This window comes from Etheostoma spectabile, chromosome 5 (genome assembly GCF_008692095.1).
Source record: "Etheostoma spectabile isolate EspeVRDwgs_2016 chromosome 5, UIUC_Espe_1.0, whole genome shotgun sequence".
NCBI classification, from domain to species: Eukaryota; Metazoa; Chordata; class Actinopteri; order Perciformes; family Percidae; genus Etheostoma; species Etheostoma spectabile.
The window spans coordinates 4,162,578-4,181,814 of record NC_045737.1 but is presented as its reverse complement, the minus strand read 5'-3'; the positions used below and the strand labels follow the sequence as shown (position 1 = coordinate 4,181,814).

General features: G+C 40.5%; 1 protein-coding gene across 1 annotated transcript in view; it reads right to left on the bottom strand.

Moving 5' to 3' along the window:
• Nucleotides 1-9,097: 9,097 nt before the first annotated feature.
• LOC116689757 (olfactomedin-like protein 2A) overlaps nucleotides 9,098-19,237 on the bottom strand; it is a 36,728-nt gene continuing 26,588 nt past the window's right edge. Inside the window, exons 6-8 of the mRNA XM_032516374.1 lie at nucleotides 15,410-15,715; nucleotides 14,052-14,237; nucleotides 9,098-10,484 (exon numbers count right to left, since the gene is read on the bottom strand). Of these exons, the coding sequence (XP_032372265.1) occupies nucleotides 9,880-10,484; nucleotides 14,052-14,237; nucleotides 15,410-15,715 (1,097 nt within the window). The 3' untranslated portion in view covers nucleotides 9,098-9,879. The remainder of the gene's footprint in view (nucleotides 10,485-14,051; nucleotides 14,238-15,409; nucleotides 15,716-19,237) is intronic.

Genomic DNA, 19,237 nt, shown 5'->3' with positions numbered 1-19,237 from the left:
TGTAGGACTGAGTTGTTTTTGTGGAAAGGTTTGTTTCTGGGATACCCCATGTTTACCAGAGTTAGTTCTTTGACAGCTGTAAAGAATTTTCTGACAATTACAACAAATCAATCCTGTTTCCGATGAGGCGACACCTCAACACTCCTTCACCCCCCATAACAGCTGCAAAGTGGTGTTCCCATTTGGCCTCATTGGAGCTGGCGTCTGGTGTTGGGTGGGGCAGTGTGATGGATAGCAGGGTTGACTGACGCTGAAGTCACTTTGGTGCTGTAGTTCCAGCAAAGGGCAGCTTTTGGGATGGTCTGTGTGGCTATGTGGATTGCATTAGGTCTCCCGGTGGGTGGTGTCTCAGAACCCAGCAGTACATTGTTGATGGCTTAAAAAGATTATTATTGGCCTAAAAGCAAGACCAGGACACCCCTGCCCCCTCCATCCTGGCATATTCCAGTTCTCTCTCCCCTCTCATGCTGATACAGGAGAAATACATAAAGATAGATTTCTATATATTTGTGCTTTTGTCAAAAATTAGGATATAAGGTGTTTCCAGTGTGAATGTGGTCTGGAAGTAATTTGTATATTTTTTTTCAAGGGTATTTCCTCTCTGATGAACGTCATGTTTCTTTCTTGGGCTGAGCCTGGCTTGTGTTGTTTCAGTTCATTTGGAGGGAGAAGTCCTGGAGGAGTCAAATGATGTGGTATTATATACTAGTAGAAACCAATATATTCATATATATTGTATCATATATGTATGTACTGTATCATATATGCATATATATATATATATATATATATATATATACATTGTGTGGGTCTGAAGTATTGTAGTGACCTGGAATTAAAAAAAAACATAAAATAAAATAAAAATAGTGGAAGTAATAAAAATGTTTGATACGTGTTTAAAAATGTTTGGTATGTGTAAAATGATATATATTTGCTGTGCATATTTGTTATCTTGCTATACAAAATATATAATATGTACAGGAAGTCTTAACAGGTGAATGAGGGGTGGGAAAAATAACAAGCTTCGGCTTTGTCACGCTCCTTTTGGGACAGAATGAACATATTATTCGTAACACTTTATGGATATTATTTTTTTTTATTTTTTTATTTTTTTTTAAATGATTTTTTATAATGTAATGGATGTTTGTACAGTATATGAAAAACATTGTGAGGAAAATAAATATTCATAATGAAGTGCAACTTACTAGCTTTTTCTTTCAACCACATCTCATGATCTTCATCAGTGGATGGCAACTAAGCAAACTGCTTTTGTTAATGAACACTGTGAAATGTGGTTGAATGTTCCAGAACAAGCCTATGACTGGACAGAAAAACTAATATTTCCAAGACCAGGAAAGTGCGTGCTCAGCTGACTCCCTTTTTCCGGCATGAAATACATAACTAATGGCTTTTGCAATCCAGAAACATGTGACTTTTACGTTATACTGTACATTGTTTTTTTACAGATGTATTCAGACATGACAGCATGTTAGCAGTAAGAGCAGCATGCTAGTATGATATTTGGAACTCCGTGCAGGAGACTGATGGGGTATCACTATTTACTTACTGTGGCAGCTGAAGAAGTTCAAACTGCCATCATTGAGTCTATCTTCTCCCACTGCCACCGCCAAGGACAAGCGTATTATTCGCTCTGCTGAGAAGGAAAGACTGTAGTCAATCCCTCTCACCCTAGACACAAACTCCCCCAAACTTCCCCTTTGCAGTCAGCCTTATTAACAAGGCCCCGGACCCCCAGTGACAGACTCGTAATCCTTCATCCTGGACTGTATCCCTGCCCTCTGCACATTCTATATATCCTGAACTTTTGCACATCCTGCAGTAATCCATACAGCCTAGTTTTTCCTTAATGTTAAATAATTATATATATATGTTAATGTTTTATTCAGTTATTGTTTGTTTGTTTCATGTGTATGCACCAACAACCAAGACCAATTATTTGTAAGTGCTACTTACTTCCTTTTGTGATTCTGATTCTGAGAGAATCAGAGAACTTTTTTTGGCATTGAAGACTGTTATGATCAATAATTGGTGGACCCAGACACAGACACAGAGTGTATGCAGACCTAAATGAAAGATTTATTGTAGTGACAAAGGTTGATGAAGATGGTGAAAGGCTGTGGAGGAGAAGAAGAGCAGGGCAGGCTGATGACCGGTGTGAGCGGAGCTGGTGAGAGAGCTCCGGGTATGGTCATGGGAGGGGCTAGAAGGGGGGCACGGGGTAACACAGGGCCCCCCCTGAAACACGATTGCCCCCCCGTGCTAATTCCCAATCCACCGGGCTAGAGTTCAGTCAATCTGACAATTGTGATTTCCATTGGATTAGGCAGGCAGGCAGGCAGGGGAGCTGGAGGTACTGATCCTGAAGACTAAAGAAAAAACAGCGTGTCCAGGTAAAGCCAACAGCATGAAAAAATAACTCTGATTACACAAACGAAAGCGGCCAAGAATGCAAAACTACCACTGTAGTTACAGTAATGATCTGGCAACGAGTGGATGGAGAACCGGAGTAGATATACTGTGGAGCTGATGAGTTGATGGAAGGCAGCTGTGCAGACAGGACAGGTGAGGAAAATGAGCCGCAATCAGGAGCCGGGGGAGTGCAAGGAAGGGAGCCACGACCACGCCACATACAGCAGAGACAGACAGGGGGGGGGGGTAGGAGACACAGAAGAAGATGGAAACACAAGGGAAACAGCTAAAGGCCCAGCCAGCTCATGACTGAAGACTTCATTAATGACCATTGTTAGAATTAAGAATGCACTTAGGCCTACAAACATTACAAAGCATACATTTTCTCAACAATCTCATAATTGATGGAGAATGCTGCCTACTTTTTGAAGTCAGACAGTTCACAAGCAGAGAATAAAAACACATTGATGTGGGACTTAATAAGTCCCATGGGACAGTGGTAATATATTTGTGGTCATAAGCTGTATCTCAAGCATCTTGCTTAAAATTGGGACAAGGGTAAAATGTTAAAGGTTAATTTTAAACTCTTTCGCACTGCATCGGGCGAAAATATATGTTTACTGAAATGATAAGAAATAGATATAAAATAGTCTCATTCAGTGTTTAGCCATTATGTTTTCTTGGAGCATAGAACATGATAGGGCTACTTATGTAATAAACGTATTGCTGTGATCTTAATCCGGCAAACAGGACATGGATTTCTCTCCATCTGATGGCATAATTCACACTTGTGCTGTGTTGAAAGTGTTGTTAAACTTGGTCCAAAATTAAAACACTAAAGACACTAAAGTGTATTTGTCCAGCTGCAGCAGCTCTATTGTTCCTGTTGGTTGACAGATTTGTTTTCCTGTCACCTAGTGAACAGATGGAGCTTCTTTTCCTTGCCAAGACGTTAAAACTGATTTTGGAAAGACGTAGATTCCATTTGGTGTTTTATTTTAAGCTCCATTTAAGGCTACAGTATGACTTTCCTACACTAAAACCATGCATGGATGAACTGGCCTCTCCATTCTGCACTCCTTTCTACATACACGAGTTAAATACACACAAAGACACAAACAACTCACAGATTAAAATCAACATTCAAATTAGACTGCTTCTTCTGATTTCCAACCGGTTATCTCGTCGTCTCATCTGAATGACTAATATATTAAAATCAAAGTGAAGCAGGGGCAAGAGATCAACACTTCATCAAGGTGACTTATACTGTAGATGCATTTAGAAGAATAATTCCCCTTTATAAATAATCTTTGTTGAGATTTATGTATGCCTTTCAGTGTTTTTGCCAAAAAAATCTATCTGTGGGTGTTTTGGGGCATCTTTGTCGGCGCCTCTGCTACAAAATGTTGTTGTGAGGTCCTTACACACACCACTCCTCCCTGATTTCCAAAGGCCTCCATTGTATCTCGTACAATGGCCTTTGGTCTGCTGCTTGGTCGCGAGCCTAAACCGCAGGAAAGCCCCCTCTGCAAAGAGCATGAGACATTATTGAGTGTGCGTCAGCTACAATAGATGAGAAAAGCACTACATTATTAGATTGTTATTGAGTATTAGGGTTTTATTTTACATATGAGATTCCATAAAGCTTAGGGGATTGACAGAAGGTTGACCAAGCAGACATTTTCATGCAGCTTTGAAAAGGATGGTGCTGCATGTTCGCTGCCTTTGCTCTGTTCTCACATCCTATTCAGCCAACTCTTTCTCTTAACTGACAGGAAATAGCCCAACGGGTCTTAATTAAAGTGACTTTGAAGTTCTTTCTACATTCTGTTGAGCACAACACTTGAGCTGCCAGAAGCCCCATTTCCGTTTAGACATACTTTAATGCATGCACTAATGTGCTTGCAATATGTTATTAAGGAGAGCTCAAAATTTAAACCTTATGGGATTCTGCAAATTTATATTCAATCCATGTGAAAAATGTATCACACTGCTGTGCTTTACATTTTTTTGAAAGCTTGTGATTGATGTCAATCCTCAAATCAGAACGTCTGGTGTTTCAATCCCCTGACATCCCTTGATTGAATGATTCTGGCAGAGGTGGGACAAAGCCAATGTTTGTTGAGTAACAAAGTCTCAATTCTGAACTATGTCCCGAGTCAGCACCAACATGCACCAATTCCGGTCCCAAGTCCCAGAGGTGGAAAGTTACGAAATACATTTACTCATGTTATTGAGTAGTTTTGTTGTGTAGTTTTTATTTTTCAAGTAGTTTTTTTAAATTGATAATTTAAAATGTACTTGATTATGTTTTGAGGGAATTTTTGTATTTTTGCTACATTACAAATCCCATCTATAAAAAAATTAAAAAAAACCTTTGACTAACGAAAACTGGAAGGAAGAAAAAAAAAAAAAACGTGCTCGGAACCACTACAGCAGCCATTGTCAAATGCATTCTGGTATTTAGCATTTTATACATTTAGAGCATGGATGTATTAAGATAAGTGGACAGTGTTCGGCAGGAATCCCAGTACATTGTAACAAGAAGGTCCATTAGGTATACATTTATTTTTATTTTATTTATTTGAAACTCCAAGTGTCTGCTTGAAAAAATTCTGGCCCTTGGAAAAATGTAGTTGCAGTCACTGCACTACAGTGATGAATGATCCGCATCTAGGCTGCCTACCAGATGCAAAACAACATGTTTTTTTGGCATTGCTAGTTTTTGTCTAGCATTAGCAGCCTGTAGGACAACATATGTAGGACACTGGCTAAATGAATACATCTAATTTGCTAATAAGGGATACTTAGGTGTGTAGAAGCTAGCTGCTAGTCTGAGCCGTGCGCATTAGTCAAACCTATCAACAGTGTAAATGGTAAGGGAGAACTCAGTTTCTTTGGAGAGGATTGTAGCATGAAATGTCTTCTGTGACATGTGTTATGTTATTACATGTTTATACATTTTTAAAGGTGTTGATACATTTGTATAGATTTTCCTTTAATTAAAAACAAAATAGTTTTGGATTTATGACCCCTTGATCTATTTTTATTACATGAGAGAGATCCCCCACGCCCTGTTTTTTTTAAATGTAACAAAGTAACTTTTATTTAAAGTCCATTTTAAATGAACTACATATTAGTTTTACTTGAGTAATATTTCATCAAAGTATTGGTACTAAGTCCCTATGCCCCCCTCACCAGATGCAATGTTACAGAAAATACAAAAATTAGAATAAAGAGTGTTCAAATGAGTACATTTACAGAAATTATTGCTTTTTTGAATTTGCATTTATTACTTTCATGTACATTTAAAGATAATTAAATGCAAAATTATCAGGTGTGTTTTGGTGTGTCATACCTTGGACTAAGGGTGGGTGGGACTCCACAACTCAAGACTTGCGTGTAATCTGTAGGCTTTTCTTTATGAGACTAATACGCAAAGGTCCTAATGAATTGTTGCAGTGCTGGGTGTGTCAATTCCAGCACTTCAAAGTGATCCCATGCTTGGTCAGGTGCCTTTGGCGTTTGTCACAAACGTACTGTACATTACAACTGACGTGGCACAAGATGGTTGGGTTGAGGAAAATATTGTGGATGGGGGTATGAAATGTACTGTACGTTTCAGTGACATGTGAGACAAGAGCAGGACACAAACCTCGGTCACCTGGGTAAAAGTCCTGTGTTGTTTGACCAATCCACCACCCCAACCTAACTCTTTACATGGATTTTCGGTCTTTCATACTACTGTCTACCTTTGTCTCTTTTAATACTAAGCCATCTTACATCACCGCAGTTGAGCTGCTGCTCTGCCTGGTGTGTTCCATACAGACGCTAAAGGGTGATTTTTGCGTCGGTATCTGACGTTTAGACCCACTAACCAAGCGTCAGTGGGAATGAGAACGGGTTGATCTGTAAATGTGGGTCGATCATGCAACAGAAGGTCTAGCAGAGGCCTGTGAGCGAGTCAAGGAGAGCCTCTTTCACCCAATTACTTCTTAAACATGAATTATGTGGCTCAATAGTGGAGTTTCTGGCTTCACAGTGGCATGTAACATGGGAACAAAGGCTTTACATCCGGCCACTATGAGCACATGACGGTACATGATGAGTATGTGATGGTGAAGAACAAGAGGCCCTACTGATCGAGAGGAGTCCTGATTTTGCAACAGGATAGCCTTTGTGTTTGCCATGAGGCACAGGGACTGAAGGAGCATAGGTCATGTGAGTTGTCAGTGTTCATCACCACGACTGTGGTGGACATCATTGTTCCATTACAACAAAATGTCAACATTTCGTGACAGAGTTCATGATTGGACACACCATTAGTGCTGCACTTATCAAACCTACAGCCTTGCCTTGCACTCATTAATAAACCTCATTATGTGTGTGCAAAAAAGAACAGTGCAATAAGAACTTCTAAAATGAGGACCACATGCAAGGACCTACCCCACCCACTAGTTATATAGCTCTTGGTCTATTTCAATGTCTCCCTCCAGAATATCATGACTTGCAGCTAAAGTTCAAGATTTTAAAATTTCCAGCCAAGAAATGAGGTGGCCACATCCAAATGCAGCTCCTTTGAGTGTATTTTGGGATTGAGATGAAGCAGAGCATAGTGACCTTTGACCCAGATCTAAACCCAACTCATAAGAGCTTTGTACTCCAGAAATCAGAAGATCTGAGTCATCATCCCTTCAACACGAGCTGGGCAAGGCCAGTCCTGCTATCCCATGGCATTTACAGGATAACTGTGGATTGACTTATACTGTAAGATTTGCAAGAGACTTTTATGGAATTTTCTTCTCATAGCCCAGACACACACACAGCTGGTTTCAAGTGTTGCATTTCATAACATTATTATTTATGTACTGTATAAAGACCTTGCAATTGAACAAATTACTTTATTGCAATCAGCATGCCTTTTCATGAATAAACTTAACAAAACACTCCGGATAATTAAAGAACAAGCTAAGTGTTAATAGTGTACAAGACCAAAACAACAATTTGGTAAGAGTTACCTCATGGGTTTTAAAGCCCCTTCACCTCTTCATTATGTGGTCACATAGAACTGTCTGCTATATCACAAATAAAAAACATTCATGGTTTATGGTGTTCATTATTGAAGATGGCACAGGTAATGGTACAGTACACCTTTTGTAAAAACATGACTGATCACGGGTGTTATTGTCCATTCAGGTGATAATGTTCAAATACTCCCTAACGACAAATGTACAACAAAAGTAGTGGTTAGGCAACTGCTATTAATGGTGAAAGCTGCATATTTGAATACAACAAATTAGAAATTCAACAAGATGCATGGAAATTCGAAAAAACGTGGTATTATATTGTCAAATGAATTCATGTAAATACTTTTCTAAATCTTAAGCTTTTTGTAAATTGTGTACCTTGTTTTGTTTTGTTTTTGGGGTTCATAATATATTCAACACATCCCTCAAAACAACATCAATGGTAAAAAGACAGGAAGCATCATGAGGCCGGAATAATAATCAATGATCAAAGTGCTTGGTGAAAGGATGGAGTAGATAGGCAAATTGATTGACAGTTGATAGTATAGTTATACAAACATTCCCAGAAGGAGAAAGACTCTGGAGGCAGAAATAATCTCATTTATTGTGTTAAATGATGGGGGTTGGAGCCAAGTAACACTTGCTGTTAAGAAATATTTGAAGCCATAAAACACGGGGTATCTAAAATTAGGAAGTATGATCATGGTTGCTAAATCTAGCCATGCTAAGTTAGGTACAAGGTTAGCTACTTATAGCTAGTTAGGTTATACTATCTTAAAACTGAAGAGATCAAACTTAGTGACAGCAAACATGGCTGAATACTGAAGGTAAATGCAAATGGCTTACACTGCTTTTCCTTCAATACCTGGGAAGGGAAGTTCCTCATTAAATTGTCAGAGCTAGAGGCTTGCTGAAATAGTGACTTTTCACAGGACTGTGTCTGCCTATTTGCTGTTTAACTTGTTTATATTATGGTCATAAAAGCACATTCTCACAGTTTATTCAAGAGATGTACTTATACTCTTGTCTCATAACTGTCTGTTTCAGGGAGCAGTTTATACTCCGGCACAGGAGGGAAATAAAAAGTTGATAATACGTTAGATACCTACATTTTGGACTTTCCTTTCCTCAACAGTCAGCACTGTCAAGGCGGTTTGCTACTGGTTAGTTTGGTTTATGAAAGTACTTCTCCAGAATAACTGCCTGACATCATGGCTCCTGCGCCGGATGTCAATCCCCCTCCACTCTCTGTGTGTGCTGCAGTTCTCAAACTCAGTTTGTTTCGGGAAACAACAACAAACAAGCTAGTATGGATAGTGCAATAAGGTATGCATGCTTGGTTCTTTCAGGGAATGATTGTAAAGATTTACAAAGAAAATGTTTACAGCATTTACTCTCTGTCTGGGATGCTTAAAGACCAATCGGTGGGATTGCTATGGACGAAGCACACACGGCGATCCACTGGTAAGAGCTTATGTTTAACCATGTATCCAGCTTGTTTAAATAGCTCACAACAGTTAACTTCATTTAATATGTTATGTGGCGTTTCAATGACTTCACTGAGAATTAAAATCATGTATGTACGGGTATGTCAGGGGAGATTAGTTATCCCAGTATTGTCCTAATTGCTGCTTTGATGCTTTAAGAGTTCCTTCAAAGAGCAGAGCCTTTTCTGTCATAACCAGCCCAATGGCACATACTGTATGGTCAATTTCTCGACATTCTTAAGTGTCTCTGACTGAAATCTCTTCTTTTCTCTTTCCACAGGACGATAGTCTCAATGACTCTTGACTATTTTACTTCTTCAATTTGCGTCTTGGTAACAATCCAAAAAAAGAAATATTGTCTCATTAGCAGTTTTAGAAATGTCACTGTCTCTTTTAATACAACACATGTAGAAGTTCAAATTTTAAAGAGTTGTTTGACACTGTTATCATGTCTTCTGTGTATATTGGTCGTTAAGTGATTCCACTGTAAAGCAAATTGGACACAAAATCTACCGTAACACATGGTGTAACACATGCTATGTCAACTTAAAACTAACCATTTATAGCGATATCTGTCCTGCTAGTTAGCCAGCCTGCTGACATTTCATCAATGAACATATAAAGAAATCTCTTTGTTTTTCTAAAATCTGCCCGACGAGTCTTCAACTCCCTGTGAGATTATTTTCACTGTTCGTTTTCCATTCTATTAACATATTGTACAGTCACATCCCAGTACACATTTGAGACATGTATTTTTGGTACACTTTGAGGTCAGGTGAATAGTGTGCATTAGTTCTGGAAGGCTGGTGTAGGTTTACCTGTCATCCTGAGTCCAATATGGCTGCTTCTACACTGTCAAATACTGAGCATCTTGTTATTTAGGTGCCATACTGGCAGGCTTCAATGAGCTGATCTGTAGCACAAACTGGCTGTGCTCACTGGTCAACAAAGTTTACCCGATATGTGAGCTGATGTCCATTGTCCCAGGCATACAAAACCTTCTCTTTGGGGTTGTAGTCAATCTGGGTGGTGAAGGAGTACTCATTGGTGAATGGCAGGCGTGGGATGGCTTCAGTGTTGGTGTGGGTGTCATAAGCATAGTTCACCTCACCTTCCTTTTGGTTGTACACATTGACGGCATACAAGACACCACAGATGATGAAGCAGTTTCCGTAGGAGTTTCGCTTGAGGCCTGTCCTCCAGGTTGTTTCCTTTTTCAACGACAGGTCCCCAGGATCCAGTTTACTGATGATGATCATCTCTTGCTGATTGTAGTCATAGTCAATGGAAGGGTAGATCACCCACAGGCCGCTTTCGTCCACTGCAAAGTCAATGTCCGAATGGCCCCTCCATTTCCAGGGGGTGGTGTCTTCGTAAACCACGTCATGCAGCAGTGTCCAGGCCGCCACATATCGCATCCTCAGATCATACTTGATGATGTTCTTGGTGAAGGCTCTGTTGTAGTAGAAGGCTCCATTATAAACCACATGGCCTGTGCCTATCCAGTTGTAAGGCAATTTAAAGAGGTTGCTCCATCGGCCTACAATAAACAAGAATGTTAAATTAGCTTTATTATTTATTTATTTATTTATTATAAAGCATGGGTGAATACACTGTTCTTATTCACTTATGAACACATTATCTTGCACAAAACGGACCACTGTTTCTCCTCAGATGCATCTGCCTACATTAAGGACAATAACTGCCCATGTGGAAGTGTCTGTGATCATCAGCGGCTGCTCCATTGTGGCTCCAAAAAAATGAGACTGTTTTTGTTTTATTCTGCCCTACCTCCTTTTAATACTTTCCATCTTGTCACGTCAACTTCTGATACCTAGCTAATTAGCTAGTCAGTGTTGTGGAAAAATCAGCAGCAGCTTGACTCTGGATAAGTGAAGGTTTAAGCAGTACAGTTCAACCACAGTGTCTGTGTCTTTCAGAGGCATATACTGTACTATGTGTTCCACTGCTTCTTAGTTAATGGTAGTTAAATCCATGCTCTGAAAGCATTTAACAATTGCTAAAGGCTTTTATGCTTGTGATGACCCTCCCATTTTGAGTGTGGCTCTTTGGTATTTTTCCCTGCAGCTGGAGAATCGGCCACACCTGAATCCAGTCTGCATGATTGCCTTGTGATACCTAGACCATGTTTACGTGGTGGTTTTGACAAACAGGGACATTTTGCTGCGTTTGTACGCTTCGTTTCCAGGCATTTGGAGAATCTGCCTCTGAAAACGAGTCTTTCTAAAACCTCCGGCCAGAGTGGAGATTTTGGAAATCTTCGTTTGCATGTTTGCATGTAAATTGAGACAAACAGAGGTTTAAGTGGCTGAGTAAGTGAGGAAGACAAGAGAGAGGAAGTAATTCATTTCTGTTGCTATTTTTGAGATTCTGATTGGCTAACATGGGCTTGAGCTTCTTGTTACACTGCCACCTACAGGTTTGGCATGCTCTTCATGGCATTGAAGGCATATACAGTATACATGGGATAAATGAGATACATGATACATGGGAAAAGTGTGCACAATGTTATTTTTGAAACCAGAGAGGTTGAAATGTCCGTTTATGAAAATAACCGCCCACGTGTAAACGTACTCCAATTTAAGATGGCTGGAGTTGCAGTGCTGGCTCTTGGTCCTCACAGCCAAAAAGCCTCACGGTTTGTTCTTGGTTTGGGTTGGTTTGAATAATTTTTAGTTTGGATTAAATACATTGGTTTTAATTGAATCCTTAACTATGTGTGGTCTCCCTTATTTTATTGAACTATAAGCTGATTCATGTCAATGTTGCCCTTGTTGATCAGTAGCGATCAACGTGATTCATCCTACCAATGCCATTTTCAGGCATCATCATTTGTAGTTGCTCGGAGTTAACTAAATGCTTTCTAAGAACATACAAACCTTTACTGATTCAAGATTGTTATTTCTGTAAGTTAACAACCTGTACAGCTGTGTCAAGCTCATCCACACTTTTTTCCATGTAGCTTGGTAGCTAGCTATTTGTGTAGAAATGACAATGTTTTGACAATGCCAGACTGTGCACACACACGCTTCATGTGACAGTGACAGAGTGTGTTTAGTAGTTCACTCCTGAACAAACACTCTGTGTACTGTAGGTGTAATTTTCTAATCACATCCTATCTGCTATCCTAACCTTCCAACCTCAGGAAGTGCGATTTAGATAATGATAATAAATGGAAAGCCCAGTGAAGGACAAAAACAACGTGAAATAGTACACCCCCACCCCACCGCCACTATCCCCGTCTGTAAGGCCAACCCACACTCTTAATCCCTCTCCGCTGTGCCCAGTTCAAAGGAAAGGCCAGAGCACAGAGAACAGCAGGCATCACCGCCACTCCAAAAATCTAGTCATCCGCACACAGCTGTAAGCTCACCACACCGCAGGACTCTTCGCATGTAAGTGCATTTAGAAAGCCCATTGTCCAAACACATCTAGATCAACAAGCCAAGTCCTACGAGGGGAGATCATCTTGACTCTCTTAGAGAGTGTAATCTAATTCCTCAGTGGATTTGGATGTGAAAGAAGTTGATTTTCTCACCCACTGGAGCCATGATACAACTAAGACCTGCATTCCACAGATCTCATCAATCTCACAGAGCTTATTGGATCATCAACACAAATCAATGTCATCAATGGTATTAGTGAAAACACAGCTATGCATTAAAACGGGGTGAAACTAGAGTTAGACCAGTTTGTTGCAGATGTAGACAGCGCATCCACACATCCAACCCAGATCCCAGTAGCTATTCAAACAAGGAATGGGTAATGTGCACTTCAGACTGAGAAGGTTTGGTCGTGGGATGAGGGGTTAAATCACATACTGTATAGTCCCAATTGACAACGTTCCACTTTTGGGATTGTTCAGGTGCTGGATGTCCCACCCCTGTTTCTTTGTGTTGCCGTTCTAAACTCCGGTGGACTTCTGAGGACAATGGTTAACTGCTCCTCAGACCTCTGCAGGGTAAACCCAGACAGCTAGCAAGACTATCTGCCCAATCTGCGTTTTCTGTTGACAATTAAAACAACTTTTGAACGTACACATATTCCACCAAAACAAGTTCCTTCCTGAGGCTGTTAAGAGGCACCGTCATTGTGTCAGGGGCTTAGTGTTGCCCACAACGGTTGTGATTGTTTTAAAGAAATGTCAATAAACAAGAGCACGTGTTTCCCCCATCCCAGAATGCTGTGTGGTCTAGCCAGACAAGTCTGATACTGTAAAAGCCCTCAAACATAATCAAGAAAGCCTCCTCCCTGACTCATTTCATTTAATAGCTTAAAAATTTCATTTTGCTACTCAACCCTTGTGTTATCTTCCCGTCAAAATTGAAAATCAACACTTTTGTTGATGCTTTTTAATCGATGTGTTTAACTTTTCTTACGTTTTTATACCTTGTTTCAACACTTTTGACGCTTTTTTCAACGTTTGTCACTTTTCTTTTGAAGTTTTCAACATTACGTAACCCTAGCTTATTAACTTTAGTTTGGCAGTTATTTTTGGAATTCATGGTCTATAAACATCATTCATAGGAAATTATACCTAATGTTTGAGTTAGAAAAACAGAAATTAGGAATTATTTAGTCTAATATGAGGGTTAAAATACTGTACTTGCCTCCATGAGTTGTGTTTCACTGCCACTGCTGATCTCATGCAGTTTCTTTGCCTTTCGATTCTCCCTCTGGGCTTCCCCTCCCTTCAACTTTACTGCACCGCCCTTAGGGAGCCTTACCTCACAGTTAAAAAAACATCTGCCATAGGCCATTTCATAGCTATCGTTCGCCTCCTCAAAAATGTAACACATCAGGACTACAATTGTCCAAGAAAAGATTGGTCAAAGTGTATAAGGGTGTTTGCGGGTTTTTTTGCCCCCAACGTCTCCTTCCAGGCAACGCGGCAATGGGTGTGTTTAGGGTTAGCTGCCTGGAAGGCGACGTTGAAGGCAAAAAACACCATTGAGCGTGTACAATGAGCATTGTACTGGAGTGGTTTGTTCAGTAATGGGACACTTGCTGTGTTAAAATAAAGCAGGACATTGTTGGATCACGTAAAATACATTTGTCTAGCATTTTCTTGGTACAATAAGCACACCTTGCTTGAAGTTTTCCAGGTTGCGGAACTCCACCAAGTTGTTGCCATAGTAATAGTTAGTGACGTAGATCTTGGAGTCTTTAGCCAGGGGATCCTTCATCCAGGCTCCCTCGTTGCGCCCATAACTGTGCTGCTTCTCTGGCTGGTCAATGGACGCTAGAGTCCCTTCACAGTTTAGGATCTTCCCTGAAAGAAACAAGCAGCACATTCAACGTGTACGCATGGGAGAGAATTAACATGGGCATAAATCGATTTCACGCAGATACATTTCTTGGCAGAGTGAACCTATGTGCTTCTGGCCTCTGTCACTGCAGTGAGAACACAGTACTGAGCTTAATCACAGAGGGGTATTTAGTAGTGTTGTAGTACTTGAGATCAGTTTGAAGGTCTCCGTCTCGTAACGACCGCATTTTAACACTGTAATGTCCCATTTTTAGGATCAATAAATATCTATCTATCTATATGTTTAAATAATACTCAGGACTGTAATATGTGTGAGTGTGTGTATGTGTGTGTGTGTGTGTGTGTGTGTGTGTGTGTGTGTGTGTGTGTTTGTGTGAAGACCGGTCTAGCCCAAACTGCGGGGACATTGCCTGTGCTTGTTTTTCTGATTTATTGTTAACATCATTATTGTGACTTAATGGAAAATTTCCTGCGACAAATGCAACAAATAACTTAACCCATTTCTAGTTAGAAATAATTGGAATGTAATTTAAAATAATGGGAGACAGGAGAAGAAGCTCTGGCTTTCTGAGAGGAGATGTCAGTCAAATCTATGGTTAAAAAAAATTGGATACCTAAAGTAAGGTGGATGGTAAAACAAATTAAAGGTGTGTTGCGTAAAACAAAAGACACACACACACACACACACACACAAACACAGGAGAAATCGTCTGTCATCATATGTTTCTGTGGTTGTTTTTATGGGAATGTGGATCTTTCAGATCAATTTGAGGAATGCCTTTGATTTGAAGTGTGTCATGCAGTGTGGGACTTGCAATGTCTCGACTTGGCTACGCCTTGCATTGGCCTTGGTCTTGACTTGATCTCTACCCCAAAAATGTCTCTAAAGTGTCTCCATACACTCTCAATTCAGGTGGTTAAGACTGTAATAGTATTTAGCGCTGTGGCTCAGAGGTAGAGCGGCCTGCCAATCGGAAGGTTGGTGGTTTTGATCCCTGGCCCTGCAGTCCCATGTCAAAGTGTCCTTGGGCAAGACACTGAACCCCAAGTTGCTCCAAGTTGTAAATATGTGTGTGTTTATCTAATGAGCAGGTGGCACCTTCTTTTTACTATGTAAAAGCGCTTTGAGTAGTCGTTGAGACTAGAAAAGTGCTATATAAGAAGAGTCCATTTACCTGCTCTGTGAAGGGTGGGCCGACTGTTGTTGTTGGAGTTGTCCAGCACCAGCACAATGGTTGGAGCAGGTCTTTCCGATGCTGGTGTACTTGGTGTAGTGAGGGTAGTGGGTGTAGTAGTGGTGGGAGTTGTGGTGCCAGTGGTTGTGGTGGTGGTAGTAGTAGTAGTTGTAGTGGTGGGAACAGTAGTGGTGGCAATGGGTTTGGCCACAGTGGCCTCTATGGTTTCCAGGACCATTTCAGCTCCTCCATCCTCTGACTGGTTTTCCGTGATGTGATGGACTGTGTACGTTTTGGCAGAATGGTCTGTAGAAGGGCAGGGAGAGAGACATACAGAGTTAGTTCAGACTAAAGAGAAGGATAAGCAGTGATGGAAGACGTATTCAGATCCTTAACTTGAAATAAAATTACTAATAAAAGCCGTAATCCTGGATGCACTGTGCATACATTTACGTGTATACATTTAATTCAATTCAATTTTATTTATAGTATCAATTCATAACAAGAGTTATCTCAAGACACTTTACAGATAGAGTAGGTCTAGACCACACTCCAAAATTTACAAGGACCCAGTAGTTCTAGTAGTTTCCTCCAGAGCAAGCAACAGTGCAACAGTGGCGAGGAAAAACTTCCTTTTAGGCAGAAACCTCGGACAGACCCAGGCTCTTGGTAGGCGGCGTCTGACGGGCCGGTTGGGGTTAGTGGAAATAACAAAAATAATAATATAGTATAGTAGTATAGAAAATATAGTAGTTTGTAGCAGTTCTTTGTAGTAGTTCATGGCATAGCAGGGCACTGTGCGGCATACAAGGCACAGCAGGATGTAGCTGGGCACCGCAGAGTGTGGCAGATGAACATGGCACCGCAGAACGTGTAGCGGGACCATGGCACAGCTGCTACCATGATTTTGGAGTATCCCTGATCCGAGGGATTTACATACCAGCCACAAATTATCACAATGTTTTATGACTCGACCCGTGGATAAACTGGTTGCTGGATGCTAAGTATTGCCGTTTGAATCATGTGTGTTAACATGGATATCAATATTGCGTTCAAGAGGCTTATCCAGTTTTTTGAACATTTTCAGGATATTTTTACATGGCACACAGAGAAATCATGTTATTCATATCTTCTTACAGGTTCGCCAACAGCTGTCTGCTGTGAGCATGCTGGGAGCACACTGTCATACACATTAAATATTATAAGAACAGCTATTAAGAACAGCTGATTTCTGGCGCAGTTAACTGCTTCCGCCGGCGGGTTGCTTTGGTATACTAGGAAATTTAATCCTGTCAGCGCCACTGCCATTATATATTTTTTTACATTCTGCACTCAACCTATTTGGCCTCCTTTTTCTATGCTAAACAGCTATTTGTTTCTGTTTCTGTATTTATTGTTTATTATTGTTAATGTTCAATATGTTTGTTTATGTATGCACCAAATATCAAGGCAATTCCACTTACGTGTAACTTACTGTGGCAATCTGCTTTTCTGTATCTAATTCTGATATTGTAAAAAAATACTCTGTTACAAGTGAAAGTCCTGCATTGAAATTGTAAAAGTATAAGTAAAGTAAAAGTATGAAAGTATCATCAGGAAAATGTACTAAAACTATTTAACTTAAATGTATTCAGTGCAGGACTTCCGGGTTGCTGAGCATGGAGTAGGTGCGATCGTCTTCTAGCTCCCACTAACTATTTCTGAATTCCTAGTTTAAACCCTACTTTCATCGATTACCTGTGCATATATTGCCAATAATACCAACACTGTGTTCAAAATAATGCCCAGATCAATGAAAAATGCAAAAAGTGACTTGGCAGAGTCAGAGACATCCTCGGATGTCTCTGATAATGTTATCTTATCGGCGACATCAATTTCGGTCTCGGTCGAGCAGCCCAGAGCAGCCATAGCCGTCGAGTTCAAGTCATCCTCCGCCAGCATGGACACTAAGCTAGACAAGATCCAGGCCGTGGTCTCAGGACAGGGGCAACGTGTAACTGATCTCGTGGCAAAAGCGGAAGCTGTCTGTGGTCGAGCAACTTGAGGCTACGTCCTCCTTACTGCAGGAAGGTAACAAGTCGCTAAAGTCTAAACTATCGGATTTGGAAAGGAGAAGTCGGAGACAGAACGTTCGTATTGACAGTTGAGGGCGCACTCCCTAACCTTTTTCTCCCAGCTTCTCGTCAAGGTTTTTGGTGATCAAGTTATCCTCTCTCACCCGGAGCTGGACAGAGCTCACCGCACTTTGGCACCCAAACCTGACCAGCGCAAGAGACCACGTCCCATTATCATCCGCTTTCACCATTACCAGATTAATGACTTGATCATGAGAAAGGCACGTAAACAAGGTGAACTGAAATACCATGGCCGCAAGCTCCGATTCCATTAGGATTACAGCGCGGATGTTTTTATGCAGCAGGCTCAATACAAGGGTCGTGGCCGAACTCAGGATCTCCAACCCTCTATCATATTTCCTGTGAAGCTGCGCATCACTCTCCAGAGCAGGTGGAGGACATTGTTAGGGTTCGTCTCTGAAGAATCCAACTTCATCTCTACTTTGGATGGGAGCCCATAGTAAGCTCATTTGACTGTGAATGTTCAACTGTGGACAAATGTTCTATTCATACCCCCAGCTAATTTCTCTGACGGATGTTACTTCATGCCTTTTGTTCTTTCGCCCTTTGAAATAAGAAAATCTGCTTTTTCTTTTATTTGCTGCCTGTATTGCATTGTCTAATTTGCTTGGCTAGTCTCCTGGTTTGGTTTTGTCGATTAGATAATAATAATTGATTCAAATAATTGTATTTGAATCAGCTGGAAGAGCATGGCAATTCTGTTTAATATTTTTGTCAGTTTAACCTTTTTCTGGGTACATCATTGTTCATTATTTTGCCAGGCTGTTCAAGGGTGAATTGTACGAGATCTATGTGGGAGCTAGTATAGTTTAGGAATTAAAGCCTGGAATGTTTATTATGAGACTAGTAAGGGTCCTTCTGAGTTTGCTGTTTGTGGCCAGATATGTGGTGGGCTTAGGGTGGGATGGGTTGGGGTGTACTGGGTGTTTAGATGGTAAGCCACCACCTGCTATATTTCCATTTATTTTATGTCCCCACCCCCTCTTGTTTTTTTGTCTTTTTTTTCTCTTTCCTATTTTCTTTTTCTCGTTATTTTGGTACTCTGTCTTGTGTGCCTTTCTTTTCCTCATCAGAGCAACTCTTTTGATTCTCACTCTAACTGAGTTAGATGAAGGGTAATCTGAATTTAATCAGTTGCAATCAGTTAGAAGGTCAAGGGGCTAAATCACCAAGTGATAAGGGGTAAAGTCTTTTAGTTTTCCTTCAAGAAACCCACTCACATGACTCTTACCAATATAAATGCTGGCGGGGAAAATTTTTCCATTCCAATTTCAGGGCTAAGGCTAGGGCACAGCTATCCTTATTGATAGTAATATTCCTTTTTAAGCCCTCAAACGTTATATATGACAAAAATGGATGTTTTATTATCATTTCAGTCAAACTTTACAATAAGTCAGTTATCTTGGGCATTTACGCACCTAATGTTGATGATGTACAATTCTTTAAGAGGTTTTTTTTCTCAACTCCACCGCACTCCCACTCTCTTCTCCTATTCCCCACAGCAATCACGTGATAAAGCATTCCTTCCAAATCTGGACCCAACTTAGGAGGGATCTCGGACTGCAGATTTATTCAGTTCTTAGCCCAATTGCAGCCAATCATTTGTTTGCTCCCACGATGGTGGATGGTGCGTTTAAGATCTGGCACAAAAAAGGCTTAAAATGCATTGGCGATTTATTTACTAATGATGTAT